The sequence below is a fragment of the Ostrinia nubilalis genome, chromosome 12 (genome assembly GCF_963855985.1).
Source record: "Ostrinia nubilalis chromosome 12, ilOstNubi1.1, whole genome shotgun sequence".
NCBI lineage: Eukaryota > Metazoa > Arthropoda > Insecta > Lepidoptera > Crambidae > Ostrinia > Ostrinia nubilalis.
The window spans coordinates 15,615,019-15,634,418 of NC_087099.1; the positions used below are offsets into that span (position 1 = coordinate 15,615,019).

The window sequence follows — 19,400 nt, forward strand, 5'->3', positions numbered from 1 at the left end:
TTTCACCTTAACTAAATCTCCTAAATTATATTTCTTTGGATTTTTACGTAGCTTATCAAAACGTTCTTTTTGTTTTACTTGATCTTTCTCTATATGTTTGCCTATTTCCGTTCTGATTTCCCCTAAATCATGTTGTGACCGTGTTTCCATGAATATATCACTGAATGCGTTTTCGCCAGCATAATTTAAGTTACGACCAAATAAAGCTTCAGAAGGAGATTTTCCCGTGCCTTTATTCAGGGTATTGTTAAGACCCCATTGGATTCTACCTAGCTCTTGATCCCATTTTGTTTCACCAACTTTGTCTGCATAAGAACACAAAGATCCCAAAACAGTACGGTTATACCGCTCAACTTGGCCGTTGGCTCTAGGTAACGCCACTGCATTTAAAATATGTTTAATTTTGGAATCGTCACAAAACTTTTCAAACTCTTTAGATGTAAAACACGAGCCTCTATCAGAAATTAGCCTAGTTGGATAACCGAATGTACAGAACACATCACTCAGCGCTCGAATAGTAGGAGTAGATTTTAAATTACGTAAGGGTTTTAATATGCAGAATTTCGTGAAACCATCCACAATTAGGAGTATATACATATTACCTCTACTGCTTCGAACAAAAGGGCCTAGATGGTCTATATGACATGTATGAAAAGGAATTTCAACTTTGGGTATGGGATGAAGGTAGCCTTCCTTTTTGCCAGATGTATCTTTCCCATAAGCACAGTGTACACATGATTTTACATACTTGGATACAAATTTCTTCATTTTCGGAAACCAAAAGTCTTTTTTAATTTTTGAAAGCGTTTTCTCTAAAGAAAAATGACCGATTTCGTCATGGTTCTGCTGACATATCTGCCATCTAGCCCCCTTTGGTACTACCCATTTTAGCTCATCTCCCACCTTACGGAATAATTTATTATCTTTCACGACAAAATTTTCTTTTATGTCTACAACGTCTTTGTATTCGGAATCGTCTAAAACTTTTCTAATATGTATTACTTTAGGATCAGTTTGCTGTAAGCTCATAAGCCAATCTTCTTGAGTGATGCTAAGTACCCTAGGTAATTCTGGTTCTATTAATAATTGATTTGACTCTACTGGGTTGCGGCTAAGAGCGTCAACATGCTTCATTCTATAATTGGGACGATAAGTAATATTACAATCATATTCTTGTAGCGTCAGCCACCAGCGAGCAATCCTAGGCAAAATATCCTTCTTCGAAAAAGTAGCTCTAAGAGCATTGCAGTCAGTTACAATAGTAAATTCTATTCCTAAAAGGTAGACTCGGAATCTATTCAGTGATGTAACAACAGCTAGTGTCTCAAGATCATATGCGTGGAACTTTTGCTCGTCAGGAGTAGTTTTTCTACTGTAGAAAGCAATTGGCTTTAGAGGTACATTATCGTTTTCTTTTTGGAGCAATATGCCTGCTAATCCTATCTTACTAGCGTCTGTATGCAATTCAGTTATAAACTCTGGATTGTATAAAGCTAGGACTGGTCGCTGCGTTAATTTATGTTTTAAAGAATCGAATGCCTGTTGTTGGTCAACACCCCATTTCCAATCTATTGATTTCTTTGTAAGATCTGTCAAAGGACGAGCTATAAGAGAAAAATCTTTAATAAATTTACGAAAGTAGCTGGCCAAGCCAATAAATTGTCGCACTTCATGTACGTTTTTTGGTTCAGGAAAGCTTTCCACAGCTTCTATTTTGACTTTTCCTGGTCTAATACCTTCATGACTAATTTCATATCCCAAATAATCTATGGACGTTTGAAAAAAATAGCATTTCTGTATATTTAACGTTAGATCAGCTTTATTCAGTAATTTAAAAGTGTTTTCCAATTTATCAAGGCCTTCCTGAATAGTTTTAGATGTTATTATTAAATCATCCATATAAGCAAGTGCTTGCCTAGCTGGCTGTTGGACGTTGCCATCGTCCAATATTTTAGCAGATAAAGCTTTCGTTATTGTTCTTTGGAATATGGACGGTGCATTGACCAAACCAAAAGGCATTCGTTTAAATTGGTACAATCCATCGGGCGTTACAAAAGCAGTTAAATGTCGAAAATCAGGCTTTATCGGAATTTGGTAATATCCACTAGTTAAGTCAAGGCTAGTAAAATATTTACAACCACTTAATTGATCAATTTGATCTTCAATTCGGGGTAAAGGAAAATGATCTTTAACTGTACGACTATTGAGCGCTCTATAATCCACACACAATCTTTTACCTCCCGTTTTTTTAGCTACTAGTAAGATTGGACTTGCATAAGAAGAAACAGATTCCTCTACAATATCATTTTCAATAAGTTCACTGACCATAGATTGAACATCCCGACGCTCTGAATAACTCAATCTATACGGTTTATAAACAACTGGATTTTTATCATTTAGATGTATTTCCATCTCAGTTATATTAGTACAACCAAGTTCCGAAAGATTTTGTGCGAAAGTTGGCCGATAATCTGATACAAGCTTAAAAACTTTATTTTGATCAGCAATTGACAGTTCAGGATTGATGTTGACATCTGATCGGGCAATTGGTTCATAATGACTTTGTAGTTTGTAACAAGAAAGTTCTGGATTACTTTTTACCTCATTTAGATATTCGTGCACAATATCGGCGCGTGTTAAAAGAGAATGTTTTGTAAGTTTAAGGTCATTCATTGGTGAAACTATTAATATTGAAGTCTTCCTATCTTTGACGCTATATACGCCTTCCTGAATCCAGAATTCACATCCAGGATAAAAGCGATAACTACCAGAAACAAATAGGGTACCATTTATAATGTCAGTAGTATAACATGTTACAGCCCCTGATTTGTTCACTACAGTATCATCATTGATGAATAATTTTACTGAACAACTGGACTCTTCCGCGATACCAGGCAATTCGGAATTAATTTCACGATTCAATATGTGGAGAGTTTTATTTGTTTTGATAACTAGGACATTTGATTTCTCCGTAAAATTTTGCCCTACGAGAACAGGTACATGCAAATGTTCAGGTCGGACGACGTAAGCATCTATAACCGATTTTACTTCGTCTATGCCTAAAGTAAAACTAACTTTACCCAATGGGGTAAGTTTTGATTCACCGACACCTTTTATGACCGGTACTTCGCTATCCTCATAAACTAGCCCGTATTCATCAACTAAATCACTCCTGATAAGTGAACAATCACTGCCAAAATCAATAAAGCACGACACCTCAAAACCTTTTCCATTTATAGTGCAATTTTTATAATATTTACTATGAGCAGACTTAGTATATTCCTGTGTGTCAACAGCCATTACTCGTTTTTCAGTTATTATTTCCGTACCGCGCGGGAATAACTTGACATGTCATTTTTGCGTACTTTTCAGGGGAGCGATTTTAAAGTTTAGAGTTCTCTGGTAAATCTGAATTAATGATAATTGATATTTTTATGATTGAAATAAGCTAATTTGATGCGTATCTGTCGATTGGCGTAAGAATTTGATTAAATTATCTTCTTAATCTATTAAAAAAAAGACTTGTCAAGTTGTGTACCGACGACTTGTCAAGTTATTCACCAAAGAAAAACAAACATTTAAGGTGTAAAAATTGGATTTAAGTTAATTATTTTGAATGAAGTTTAAGTAAAAAAACAAAACATAAAAATAGCACATATTTTTATCACTTTTGCAATGAAATAGTAACAAATTTATTAGAAAAATCAAATATAATCGCAGATTATGATTGCTTTTGATCAGATAATTGTACGTTTCCTTAAAATTAAAAAAAAGACAAATAAAAGAACAAAAGCCATGCTTCATAACAAGCACAATTAATTTTAATTATTTTAGGCTTACCATTAAGCTTAAAATAATTAAAATTAACTGAAATAATTTTGCGTAAGGTCGACACGCCCTTTCGCGTCCACCGTCCGGTTCACGTCCAAATGACGGATCACTCTAGAACGAAGCTATTGCTATGATTCCCTGAATGTATGACAGGTAAACCCACATTAAAAAAATGTTATAGCATGCTACCGTTTTTGCCAAAAATAAATCCCACGTGAGCAGGTGCGCGTTTCAAGGTAAGTTTTTAATATGTTTAGGTCTAGTTTGGGATTTACCGCAGTCTCTAAGCCTTAATCATGAACCATACAATACGGATAATGATATCGGTGATTGTACTTTATTAAATGACACTTAAAATAAGGTGGATGCGAATTTACTACAATGAAATTTCCACTTTGCGTCAGAAGTGATCGCGGTCTGGTCTAACTGGGTCTAAGATATTAAAATATACAAAACAATGCATGTTGTATATTATTTAAAACGTTATTTACATGACTTATCGAACACAAAGATTTTTTTCAGTGCTTAGGCCTTTTCCTGGACGCTAATACACGCTCCAAATGTAGCTTACCCTTTGTGATAGCCAATTTGCGTCCACATTATCACGACAATTTTTTAAATACAGAGTACAGACGTTGTAAATAATATTAAAAAGCAAACTGTGCCTAGAGAGGAGACCATATTGCAAATTGAGCCATGTTATTGAAAATTAAAAAAATGAATTAAACTAAAATATATGAATGTTTATAATTATTAAGTGTGATACCTAAATATTTTGAATACCAATTAGTAAGATTTTATCTATATTTTTTTATTTCCATGCTGTTATTAATTATTAGTGATTTTGAATGCATTATTTCTATAATTTTAATATTACAAAGATATTAAAACTTCTAATGGTTTAGAGCAGGTTTAATACTATACTTATAAAGACTAAAGAGAGCATAATAACAACAATTTTTCGTTCAAAATGATAACGAAAAATTGTATATTATTTTTATTCCTCACATCTACCAACTCACTAAATAGACGAGATCTGGCGTATCGACCCTACTTACCTCATCATTATTCCTAATTAATGTCATTGAAGTCAATAGACTATAAAAAAATATCCGGAACTTAAAGTTGACCTAAAAGTTTATTATTAGATTTTTTACTTATATTCGGTTGTCAAACGAAATCTTAGTCTGTTATGAAAAAACATAAGTAGATAGTACCTACCTATTGACTAAACTTATCCTTCTACTTTCAACTTGCTATTTAAACTTTCATTTAGTTTTAAACTATTAAAAATAGTAATAAAAGTAGGTAATAATTAACGCTTAAATATATTAAAAAATATTTTCAGGGGTTGCAAAGTAAAAAATATTTAAAGACGCTCGAAATCCTGACAATGTTATATTTTAACAACTGCTAAAACACATATAAAAATATGATTATACGAATGTAATAGCTGGATAACTCCAAATATCCAAACTCTTGACAGTGTGCATAACTAGACAACTGCACATATCATGGATGTGTTTAGTACTCAGAGGGGATCATAACTTGATAACTGTTTTTGTCAAATTAAAAACGAAAATCCATAAATGTATAAGTCGAGATATTAACAAATACATGTTCTGACATACATTGATAAATCGAAATATAAATGTTTGTACGAATAATATTAATTGGATATATCGTTATGTCAAATATTTATTGCCTAAATTGGAGATATTTACTTGTGAACAAGAGCTGTATTTCAAGTATTTTTGGATATTTCGAGTTGAGTTTTTTATACCAGAAGGGTATAAGGTAGAGGAAACGTTTAGGCTAATAAAAAAAAAAAAGTGCAGGTCGAGATGTCAAGTTATTCCCGCGCGGTACGGATTTTATCTTTTGGTTTATTTTTCAGAAAACATTCTTCCGTCTTATGGCCAATTTTTTGACAAGTTTCACATTTTAGAAGAGGCTGTTGACACGCAGAAATCCTGTGACCAGGTTGTTTGCAATTATAGCATATAAGAGCTCTGCATTGCTTAGAAAAGTGACCAGGTTTTTTACACAGGTTACACGTAATTGTACTATTAAACTGAGAATGTTGTTTTGGCTTACTAAAGTTTTTATTGAAATCATTCTTTTCCCTACACATATCCTTGAGGAATCCTAGTAAATCTTCAGGATGAGAGAACCTTGCCGAGGATGCACTGGCCCTAATAGTTTTGTCATCTAAGCCATGAATAATGCAATCTACAGCTCTTTTATCTGATATGTCGCACGCGCTAAGAAGTACCATTTTATCGTAATAATATTCATCTAATGATTCACCGGACTTATAGCGTCTTTCTAACATGTCGGACAACAAAACTCCATAATTTGATTCAGATGGAAAAGCTCTTTTGAGGCATTGTTGCCATTCTGACCAAGTTCTATTAATAGAATGTAAACCCTCGTACCATTTTTTAGCATGTCCTACTAAACGAGGTAAAGCAAAGTGTGCGGTTTGTTGATCAGTCCATTTATATATTTGAGAACACTCATTAACCTTAGATATCCAGGTCTCAATCCTATGGTTTCTTACTGTCGGGTCAAATTCAGGGATCATATTTTTGTCATAATGTAAAGTTTGACTACGATCCGACTTCATAAAATTACTCATCAAATTCATAAAATCATTTATATTTATATTATAATCATTTGAATTAGATTGGTGTGATTTTGAGTGTTCAATGTTAATATGCTGTGGCAATGGGTGGTTTCGATGAGAAACACCGGCTACCTCATATGGCTCAAAACGATGTACAGATTTGTTACGACGATAATCAGGAAATCTATTGCATGATGTACGCCTGTGTGCCGATAACCTTGGTGGTGATCGACTATTTTTTCTACGACTATCACTATCGTACCTTGAGGTTTCTGGACGGCGCGCATTCAGGATAGGGCTGCGGCTCCTGGTGCTCAGCCGGCTGCGACGGCCGCGACTGCACCGCGATCTGCTCCGCTTCTCCCGGGTCCTGCGTCCGCTGCCTCGGTCGCGCTCACGTGATCTGCGGGGGCCGACTTCTTCATCACCTGTCGGCGATGGAGTTCTTACAACCCGGCTGCGACGGCGCTCATTGTCACCATCTTGCTCTTCGGTTTCCATTATTTGCTCACTGAAAACACATTTTTTTTGGACAGTAAATGTTTTAAATTTTAATATGTAAATGTATATAGAGAAAGAAATTATTAAAAAGGCAAATTCTTAATGATTCTCTTAGCACTTTCATTTTTCATTGATGGACTCAATTATTACTCATAAATTAATAATAAAAATAAAGACACGGTATCCCGCTAGATCTAAAATAATCTAGAGTGGTATCATTAAGTATATTATTTTGTGTAGGTAAGTAACCCATCCTTTTTTTTTTGTTGAATACATGAAAAAGAAAACAGAACAAGGAGAGAAAAAGAACGCTATACTTATTATCCAAATGTATTAATCTCAATGCCAAAAATAGCATTATAGAGTACATTAAATAAAAATAAATAAATATCCGTGGACATTTTCCACTGTAATTCTACTAGTCCCAAACTAAGCAAAGCTTGTATGTACTTATGGGTACTTGAATAAAAAAAAACGGATAGAAAAATTACTCTTCTTTGTATAGACATACATTTTAGGCATAAAACAGCCAAACTAATACAAAGTAATATGTTCATGCACACAAATGTTTTTTACTATGCAGGAATCGAACCCGCGACCTTGGCACACTTCATTATTTAAATAATTTAAAAAGGAGAAAAAAAAAATACGTACCTTGTGGCGTAAACTCTATCCCACTTCTGATAATAAATATCAGGGGCAGAGAGATGTGTTTGAAGAAAAGATCTTGCACTTTCCGATATTTTTATTTTACACTCATAATAACACAGTACATAATTTCACTTCAAACTGGCAGAGCTTAAGCTAGACTAGTGTACACGTTGATGGTTACCGCAAGACTGCTCTAGAATGAGCCGACAACCATTTTTATAAACTCTCCCCACTCAATATCACAACAGTAGTAATCATTTTACTGTTGGTTTCATGACCACCGGAAGTATCTTATAAAATGTTTTAAAAATAATGTAATAATTACTTTAATAATACTTTTGCATTTATATCTCATATTATGATTTTAAAACATTTTATAATTACATATTTAATCATATTTTATATTAAAATCAATAAAAAAATCTGTACAACAATTAATATTATTGAAAATAATTGATTAAACATTATTGTACTACTATTTAATAATGAAATCTAACATACATTACCTACAGAGTTAATTTGCTCTATGTGGATAAAAAAAATTAAGGCTTCAAAATGCATAATATAAGGAATCCGTTTGAGTAAAAATCCTATCTCTTGATTTAAATCATATAACATTTCTTTAACTAACAGAAGTCTGTTTAGCCAAGCAATTTTAATAAGAAATACTTCTTGTTAAAATGCAGTACAGTGACAGCTTTAATTTGAAAAATTTTCCTACAGCCTGTATGCTAATTTTAATGCAAATATTTTAACACCCTGTATGCGAAGTAATTTATTTACCGCGAATGCCCTATTTTCTCTTGATCTGGAATCGAACTTTGACCCAAATGAACTCAAGGATACGCCCTACTTGAGAATTAACTACATAAACATTAATCATATGGGGCCCGATTCTGTTAACCACAGATCTATTTTGGCAAATGACATTATCTGTCAGTATTTTTAAAGGAAAGTAATTAAGTAGGACTTGATTACTAAATAATAGGTCATTCACGAAATATTTTATTAAATTATTTTTTCTCAATATCCCTACTAATTATGTTTTTAAGGCCGGCAACGCTCCTGTAACTCTCCCATGGCTGGTGGTAAATCACTGACCATCAGGTGATCCGTCTGCTCGTTTGCCTCATGTCCCAACACTTTATTTTTTTGTTTGTTTAAATATGCTGCAATTTTCAAAGGAACTTAACTACATAACTAACTATACACTAAGGAAAACTTTCAAAATTATTTTAACTAAAACTGAATATCTCCGACAGTACATTTTATTTTTTTAATTGTCTTATTTAATTAATTAATAAGTACTAGCTTTTGCACGCGGCTTCACCCGCGTGAAATTTAGTTTCTCACATATCGTCATAAATTATAGCCTATGTGTTATTCTGGGTCATAAACAATAATACAGTAAAGTTTCATCAAAATCCGTTCAGTAGTTTTTGTGTGAAAGAGTAACAAACATCCAGACATCCAGAGATCCTGACATCGAGACATCCAGAGATCCTGACATCCAGACATCCAAACTTTCGCATTTATAATAGGTATTAGTAGTATTATAAGAAGGTTCACAGAATCGGGGCTGTGAGGAAGACGTTAATATTATGACCTAGAAATCATTATAATGATAAGAGCATTATTATTATTAATAAATAAGATAATAAGCGTGATGTTTTTAATTAAAATAATATAAACATCGACATAACATCAGTCCTGCAACGATAACAGTCCTTTAAAATGACAAACATCTTACAATAATTAGCGGCCCGCCCCGGCTTAGCACGGGTAGTGGCCCAAAGGGTAATTTACAAAAAAATAAATAATTTAAAAAATATGCATTTTTATTAAGAAAAGAATTTTTAAATCGGTCCAAGAATTTTGGAGCTATTATTACAATACAGGCAAATAAAAATACAAATCATCCCTCTTTATGATATTAGTAATACACACACTTTTATTTTTGAGTAGTCTATACTTTTAGTTTATATTTTTATTTTGTTTAGGGCTGATTTTCCAATCGTCAGATATCTTTTAACTGCAGAATAAACTTGTCATTTGAACATATTTCCCATACTGAAACTGTCAATGTGCCAAACTTATTCTTCAGTTAAAAGTTATCCAACGATTGAAAAATCTGCCCTTAGAGTTAAGTTAGCCTTAGTTTTAAAGAAAATCTGTTTATTGTAAATAAAGAAAAAAATATCGATAGAAGTAGGTATACATTAGTCGACAATTATAAAATGTCGCCTATGCATTTTATAATGCACTCATTGCAAATCATCAGCTGTTGACATAATATAGGCCAAGGGACGCGGGACCTTTCGCGAGCAAAATGCCAACGCAAGCGCAGGCAGGTGCATCCTTGCAACGTGCGGTGCATTGGAAAATGTCATTGGAGTTTTTGCATCGTTGGTCTGTTAACTTTTCAATAACCCATTGAACCAATTTTGATGAATTTTGGTTTACTGAAATCATGATCTAATGTAATTAAATAAATATGAATTATTTGAGCCTTTAAGAAATAACTTGAAGGAGGTGATTATAGGATCTTTTATCAAGTAATAAATTCAAAATTCATCATAATAATGCTTTTGGTAAAAATAAGTTTAAGAATTTTTGTAAGGTTGTAAGTATTTACTGTAATTTGATTGAAAAACAGGCTGGCAAAGTTTCTTCCGCCACTTCTTCTCAGCACCAGCCCATATAATATTATTATGTTGTCCCGAAGTGAGGGTAGGGCAAGATATTTGGGACGTGTACAAGCGCCCTGGAAAAGGCCTAAGTACTAAATAAAAGATTTTTATTTGTATTTTTTTCCTAATGTCTACTGCTATATTTCGCAAACAAACTTCATGTTTAAAACCGATTTCCTCAAATCAGAGAGGATATGACGTAGAGGAGTTGTGACGTAGATACTGCTGTAGGGATAAAACTATGAAAGGAAATATATTGTACTTCTGCTAAATATACCTAGTTACTAACTCTTTATTTACCTAACCTTGACTTAACCAATATTTGATTATCTACGTCTATGCGAGGTGACGTCGGCAAGTCAATATCAATACATACCTTCCAATATTTTTAATAATAAAATAGCTCTGTCTGTTAAACTGTAATTGCGCCTTAACTGGCCCCCAATTTTTATACCATCATGGATCTCTATAATTTTTATTAAAGCACTTATTTCTATGAGGAATCAACCATTTCTCAAGCCAGGAGTATAGAACCTTAAATAAGTATACTTTTTGTAAGAAAAAGGTGCGAAGATTAAACATAATTATCTGTAACAGACCAACATCACGCAACATATCCACGTTATTCTGAGTTTGGCCCTAAGGTTGACTGGAGGAGAATGCCGAAAGGCTTTAAGTCCACCTTAATTACAGTGTTTTATGAGCATATAAGTTTGAAACAAATAAATATCCACGAACGCAAACCCTGGGCAGAAGCAGCAAAAGTTTTAAATAATTATTCATGGTCGACAACAAAATACCTATCAAAATTATTCAAATGTGCGAATTTGACACTGGTAATTCAACCTTGCCGGAGGCGGATATTTTATTGTATGGAAAGTATATTAAAATACGTCTTATGTTATTTATATTTACCTATACGACTTCTACCTTGAGACTAACTCTGCAGAATCCTTGAAGTGATCAACACTTAAGATACTGACGGGTACCTATAGGTTAGGATTTATAATTTAAAAGAAATTCTGAGATTTTTCTACAATCTCCACGAAGCAAAAATAAGACATACCTACATGAAATTAGCGTAGAATTACTAGGTACGCTAATTTCATGCCTCAAAACTTCAAGAGGAAGTCTTTGACGTTTAACTAAACTTTACGCTCAAAAGGTTCTCTTCTGTAGATGAGTATTTTATTAAGATCTTATCTATGCTCAATTCGGGATGGCTCTATTTAAACTTATCTTACACAAAACAAAAAAAAGATACACAAAAAGACACAAGACAATTTAGATGGTCTTATCTCTATGAAACGTTCTCTTCCAGACAACGTAAATGACAATAAGACTGAGTTTCACCATCTAACTTTAACCGTAACCATAACCAGTGTTTTGTATGGAGTTTGACAGACAGAGTTTGTTAAAGTTAAAGTACCTAGGTAAGATGGTGCAGTCTAAATAAAAGAGCAAAATATGCCTTTCTGTACCACTGTTAAGTGAACTTGTTTATATTGCATTTTAATTGGTCCCTATCGTAACTATTTCCAACTATCCAGTTATAGTGCTGCAACACCTGCAACACCTGCCTAGGGCGGCTGCGCCTGCGTCGGAATGTGGTCTTTCTGACACGATGCGCGCAGGAGTGCGCCAAGGACGACTGGTGAAGGCTAGAAAGCAACTGCGACCTAAATATAGGTCCTGGGCAAGACATTTTGATGTAGATACCTTTTTGCAAACTAGGCATTTCTATGCCTAACTTGTTTTTTTTTTAGGAATTAAAATTAAAATGTACAAAAAAAATAGGAAGATTATCTACTGCATACTTGGTACATTACCATCACTTGGTACATAGTAAATAATATGAATTTCTTCAATCAAAAAGCAATAAATGCTTACTCCTGCGCGTGAGTAATAGCAAAGTTTATCATGCAAGCGATTTCACTACTTCTCAATACGCAGGTAGGAGTTAGTTCGTCTGATAATAATAATTCATCAATGTAAGTATAATAATATTATAAAATATTTTTACTAAGCTAATTGTATCTAGGTAGGTAGTGCTTTATTATCACTGATAACTTATCAGATTTTTTTAACTTACTCAGAGCAACAACGATTCCCTACTTACATCATTGTAAAAATCACCAAAAACATAACAAGATTTACCGATAAGTATAAGAATATTAAAAAGCTGGAATCTACGCTAGACTTTACTTAAAGAATCCTTAATTGTAGAGTAATGAAAGAATTCCGATCTGTAAATCATTCCAAATGAAGACTTATAACTAAGTTGGGAAACGTTAATAATTTCTGAGACATCCATTTGTTTCATTAATGTTGTCATTAACACCATATTTTCCAAGATTTCGGTCAGCGAAATCAAAAGACCGGAGTAGGTAGATAATAGGCATTTTTGCAATGGCCAATTCCTAGAAATGTGTAATTTAATCTTGCGGAAAACATCGAAATTCATAAAATCGCTGTCCGTGGAAAACACCAATGAACAATATATCATTCGCTTAGTTCAATTACACTTGAAAAATAACATCACCTTTTCCCCAAGAGATGTTCTTGCATCGTTCGTTCGTTCGTTCGTTTCAGCCGAAAGACGTCCACTGCTGGACAAAGGCCTCCCCCAAGGATTTCCACAAAGACCGGTCCTGCGCCGCTTGCATCCAGGTACTTCCCGCGACCTTTACCAGATCGTCGGTCCACCTAGTGGGAGGCCTGCCCACGCTACGTCTTCCAGCTCGTGGTCGCCACTCAAGAACTTTCCTGCCCCAGCGGCCATCAGCTCTTCGAGCTATGTGCCCCGCCCACTGCCACTTGATTTTAGCGATTCTGCGGGCTATGTCAGTCACTCTGGTTCTCCTACGGATCTCCTCATTTCTGATTCGATCACGCAGGGAAACTCCGAGCATAGCACGCTCCATCGCTCTTTGGGTGACCTTGAGCCTTCTTATGAGGCCCATAGTAAGCGACCACGTCTCAGAGCCATACACCATCACTGGCAACACACACTGGTCAAATACTTTTGTCTTGAGACACTGCGGTATTTCGGACGTGAGAATTTCGCGAAGCTTCCCGAACGCTGCCCAGCCGAGTTGGATTCGACGATTAACCTCTTTCTCGAAGTTGGACCTACCTAACTGGACTGTTTGTCCCAGGTATACATAATTGTCAACAAGTTCGAGTGTAGTGTCTCCAACCTTCAGAGGAGTGGGTACAACACGGGCATTTGACATAATTTTTGTCTTGTCCATGTTCATTTTAAGACCCACTTGTTGAGAGGCTCTACTGAGGCCATCGAGCATTGTGTTTAGGTCCTCCACGGTCTCAGCCATGACTACGATATCGTCCGCGAAACGAAGGTGTGTGATATACTCGCCGTTGATATTTATGCCGAATCCGCTCCAGTCCAGAAGCTTGAAAACATCTTCCAGGGCGGTGGTGAACAGTTTCGGAGATATGACATCTCCCTGTCTCACCCCTCGCTGCAACTGGATAGGTTTCGAGTTCTGATCCTGGAGGCGGACCGACATTGTGGCGTTTTCGTACAAGCCCTTCAGCGCTTCGATGTATCTATAGTCAATTTGGCACCGTTGGAGAGACTGTAGCACTGCCCAGGTCTCGATCGAGTCGAAGGCTTTTTCATAGTCCACAAACGCCAGACAAAGTGGCTGATTATACTCCTCGGTCTTCTGTATAATCTGCCGTAGCGATGTTCTTGCATAAATCAGCCAAATTGAAAAATTCCTCTGTCGGTCCACGAGCTGTAGACACGACAGAACATTACTTATTTACTCCCTTTTTAATAAAATAGGTTAATGGGCTTTCAGTTCCGAAGACAAGCTTAACATTAGGTTTGTGTTAACCTAACAAAGTTAAATTTTCACATTTCTAAACTCTATTGTGATCGACGTAGGTTTTAAATTGTTTTGAGTGGAGAGAGTAAATGGAAAGTTAAAAATACGCCTTCGGCAACGATCGGCGGTTTCCGGCGCAAGCTCGGCAGTGCGCGGTCGACCGCCCGCCCGCCCTATCTGCGCGCGCGCTTGGGCGGTTCGATTTCTAACACTAAACCTCCACTCTACCATATAATTATCGCAAACCGTTATAGTATTAAAAACGCGGAAATTATAGTGCAAACCGTAACCAAAGGAAAAGCTTTAATAGTGTATATTGTGTGTGATTGTTAAGTGCTGAGTTACTTGTATCAGTTAAATATGCAGTTTACTTTTTGAACAAAATACCTTGCTTAACCACTACTTAGTTTAATAATAAGTAAAAATATTAAATAGTTTTATTATAAAACATTACAAAAGTCGTAAGGACACGATATTAATAAATCCAAAAGAATGCATTCCGGTATAAAATGTCCCGCAACCGCTCCACCGAACGATGCACGTGCGTTTATTTTCATTTATAAATAGTCCAGACACAGAGCACTCCCCAGACTCGAAATGACGTCACCAAAAGAAAGTGGTGACGTCATCGACGGCAAGCACGATGAGGACAAAAAGCAGGAGGTGACAGAGTTAGCGGACCTCCCTCCCAGCGGGACGTCGTTGCACAAAAGAAGGAGAGGGGAACCTCCTGCTTCTCTCTCAGTTAGACCACCTCAAACTCCATCAGATCCTGAAGGATCGTCTCCTTGCACTGCTGCCATCACGCCTGATGAGCATCGGAGCTTCCAAGATGCCGAGATACCAGATCCTGAAGCCATTTGTGATAATATCCTCCAGCGGCTCAAAGACCGTGACGACCTGGCCTCGAAGCGAGGAAGAGACCTAGCTGCCAGAACGAAGGACACCTTCGAAGCGTTAGACCAACTGGAAAAACTCTTAGAACTTGTCGACCAGTTCCTCACCTTAAAAGAACACAACTCTCGCCTGGTAAAGAAGTTGAGAGACGTGAACCATTTGAAAAGATGGCACAGTGCGTACCAGAAGATACATTTGGAGAACGAGAGGATAAAAGCAGAACGAAAAGACCTGGACCTGCTAAACGAAATAATGGACGCTGAGCTGGAATCCGAATATGGTCAGGCGATATTTGACTCCATGATTGTGAGTGGGAGAAGTATGAAGAGGACCGGGTCTAAGTGGAAAGGCCATTCGAAGTTCGGAGGGACTTTGTTAAGAAAGCAAAGATCGAGGTCCGCGGGAGGGGAGGAGAGTGACGCTCCTCCTGGGACACCTCTACGGAGGAGGTCTGAAGTGTTTTTCAATAAAGATATGGAGAAATCGAAGGTGTCGAAGTGGACGAGGGTTAAAGCTGCATTTAGGTAAGAATCAGTTAAGTTTGTATAATATAATAGTAATCTAAATTGATAATGCCTTCGCGATCTGTTCGGTTAAATAGAGTTTTAAGCTTAGTTGTTGAGTTAAGCCTAGTCCTAAGCGTGGAGATTCCAGAAGGAAGATAATTAAAGTAAGTTAACGAAAGCTTTGTACAGATTCTTGCCGAATTGATTTCTACGTAATTAGTTTATTGATACGAAGATGAATACAAATTGTTTCCTTCAAAATTATTATCTTTACACGATAGTTTACATGATTTCTTACACAAGCGTAGGTTCTACATAGATTAGACAAACATTTTATACTTAAATATCTTTTCATAAAAACATAAAAGATTTATAACTGTGTTATTTAGTGTAGTGCTAAGATTGACGAGTAAACACTTGTCTGTCGGTTTGTCAAAACAATGCTAGCAAAAATATCTACGAAGAAATGGGTCTACAGAGTTTTCGATCTGAATAGTAACTAGTGATTTCTTTTTGTATTAGGTACCTATGTATAGTTAAAAACGGATAAACAATTAACTTAAAAAAACAAGCTTTTATGCAATAAAATATTGAATTCTATCAAACCCAACAATTTATTACTCGTACATTAGTTACTCAATTTATGGAAAAATTTCAGCTCAATAGACAACTGGGATGTGGGTCAAATTTAACTTACAATATTTGATTAATGGGACACGTGAAACTAAATAAAAGCTTGTAAAAATAGACGGTGAATATATTTTATGACGATAACACGCCTATGAGACTGATATAAACATTTCATCATACAAACATTATTTCCCGCAAATTTTTAACCATACAACCGCAGTGACAGTTAACTTCGCAGTCCGGTAACAAAAATTTGATAAATTCGGCCGTATGATATTTTATGCCTTTGCCTTTTCCTCTATAATGGAAAGAATAAAACTAAATATTTTATCTTGAGAGGGTAGAACTAAATTATTTGTTGATTAAGACAGTTTACTGAATCGCCATTTTAAGATATTTATTTCACAATTGTTGGGTTCATAGTGTGTTTTGAAATCGGAAACGTGTTATTGAAACACAGATTTAAATCGCATTGTTTACTTACAGTGGTATGTATTATACTTTTGTGTTTGTATTCCATTTTGTTTGTTTGGGTTCGTTCCTTGAGCACTTGAGCATTAAGTCACTAAGTATTGGAAACTTACTTTTCCTAACCTATGCAGCTCTGGCCCGTAATACTAATGTTTGTAATATGGGGATTGGGGACTATGGCCTGTGTGAATAATTTTTTTTTTTTGGTTCATAAGTACGAGTATTAATTATTATTTTTATGTAAATTAATACCATTTCTCGAATTTGCAAATCAGTGGCAGGCAGGACGTGTCGTGAAACGAAGCGATAGGTTAAGGTAACCATTATAGGTATTTTCTTAAAAAGTAGCAAAACTTGAAAACGCCATGATTATTTTCTTTATTTTCTTATTATGTACCAATCACAATCGTGTCGATTTGATTTAGTTTTATTCAAAGCGATTTACTCGTTTTTTTTATTTTTCTATGCAAGACAAGGCAGATAATATTGACCGAAATCGCACCTGGTGTTAAGTGAGATGCTGTCTAGGATGGTACATATCTGCCCTGTATGTAAGTGTGCCTACTCACTCTCGCCTTGAAAGTTAAAATGTCCAAGGATTTATTTAACCAACTTAAATATAAATGCAGTTGTAAAATTTACATCAGGATCACGTCATTATTCATCATCATAATCATCATTTCAGCCAAAGGACGTCCACTGCTGAACATAGGCCTCCCCCAATGCTTTCCATGTTGCCCGGTTGGTTACAGCGGCCTGCGTCCAGCGCCTTCATTATTATTGGCGTACGCGAAATATTTGTTTATAAAAGAACTTTTGTCTTACCCCCAGATGGGAGAAAGCCCAATGGCAGCCTTCAGCCATGGGCGGCGCCGCGGGCGCCGTGGCCGCCGGAGCCATGTTTGGCTCCGTGGCGCTGGCTGGCTCGTGCCCAACGTCAGCCACGCTGCCTCCCGAACCCAGGGACTCCGCCAGTCTGACCCCCGGGAGCGCGCTGTCGCTGACTCCTAACTCCTCGTGCGAGGAGCTGAGGATGGATTCAGGTTCGTTTTGTTGCTTTATAATGTGGTCTTTAGATTTTTCAAACCATTGATGCACTGGATGCACTCGCGGTCGTATACCCCATCAACACCAAAGCAGGGGGTCTCGTACGTTTTAGCGAAAAACACTCATGGTGGTACGCTGGAGCTAAAGGCTACTGAAGCGAAACACTCCCGGCCGAAAAAGAACTTTGCTGACCTAGGACAGCTTATTTTTGATTTATATTAAAAGTTTATTTGTTGATCAATGACATTTAGTAACAATTTAATTTCATGAAACCGAGTTAAAATATGTTTTTGTTTTATTTTTTATTTTTTTAAATTTAATATGATAAACATTTCATATAAATCAGAATGAAGCTCTTCTAGGTCATCAACATTACTTTTTCGGCCGGAAGTGTTTCGCTTCAGTAGCCTTTCGCTCCAGCGTACCACCGTGAGTGTTTTTCGCTAAAACGTACTTCGCTCGCTAAATCGACCTTCGCCACTACGTACGGGACCCCCAAAGCAGACGCATATGACCGCATAATAATGGATTTATCTATTGTGTCTCGATACGCGAGACTTGAAGGGTTATCTGAAAACTGAGGCTTCGTCTTGTTTTATGGGTTGAGGGCCTGTAGGGCAGGGAGATTCACACATTACCCAGACTTGCCCTTAAGATTAGACTTTCACTTTACCATTCTTTTGCTTAAAGCTGCTCCAATAAGTTTCTAACTTCATTTTGGAAATATTTTAACGGACTATTCTGTGCTTCGGAGGGCACGTTAAGGCATGAGGCATATCAGACGCTTGTTCGCAGACACATGACCAAATGCATGTCAGACAATCTACAAGCTAAACGTCGCAAGATCCCACAAAATTTCGATCATAAGCAAAGTCAACTTCAATACGTTTCCCTGAAACAATTCTTAGTAAGTAACTCATAGAATCCTTACCAATAATATTGCACAAAATATTTATTGCAAGTTCCATATGCGTTGCATTTGTTTACAATATCGTAAACGTGGAAACGTTTCGCCAAAGCAGTTATTTAGAAACATTAATTCGCATCGCGGCGTGATCAAAGATCGACGAATGAGTTAACGCCAACGAAGATATTAACCTGCTTTACTCATCTTTAGCTATAAACTATAATATTGATGGCCGAGCTGAAAAGCATTTTCTAAGATTTACGGATATGATTCAATTCATTATTTATTCAAGAAAACTTGTTAATATAGTTACCTAGTTAGTTATTAAACAAAACAAAGAAATTGTAGCTTTCTGCTTCTATAAATCATTTTAGTAAGTACCTAATAATCATTAGGTAACGACTGTATATTGCTATAAATTGCTAACGATAAAAGCGCTGTAGCATCGATACTATCGGATTCGCATTGAATGAATCGCGAATGCATCACTGTTATTCCTATGTATCGCGAGTGCATCATGCGTGTATCATTGTTTAATAGTAGCACATGTACGTTTAAGTACATCGTCGCTACATCCCGCGACTGAATCATCACAGAAGCACTGCAATTCTGAGTACGTTACGTACGTACGTCTTTTTGTTAAAAACAGAGTAAATACATAATAATATTATGAAAACGCAACTTCCATTCTTCCAGTTACTAAATAACAAATTATTGTCTCATAAACTAGAACATTATTGCAAACAAAAATATCAATAAGTACTTACCACTATCCATTAGGTA

The 19,400-nt window shown here is 36.0% G+C and overlaps 1 protein-coding gene across 4 annotated transcripts in view; it reads left to right on the forward strand.

Moving 5' to 3' along the window:
* The first annotated feature begins 14,320 nt into the window (after window positions 1-14,320).
* Window positions 14,321-19,400, forward strand: part of LOC135077037 (uncharacterized) — a 30,011-nt gene continuing 24,931 nt past the window's right edge. For all 4 annotated transcript variants that reach the window (XM_063971629.1, XM_063971632.1, XM_063971631.1 and 1 more), the window contains exons 1-2: window positions 14,321-15,580; window positions 17,495-17,706. In XM_063971629.1, the coding sequence (XP_063827699.1) occupies window positions 14,757-15,580; window positions 17,495-17,706 (1,036 nt within the window). In that variant the 5' untranslated portion in view covers window positions 14,321-14,756. The remainder of the gene's footprint in view (window positions 15,581-17,494; window positions 17,707-19,400) is intronic.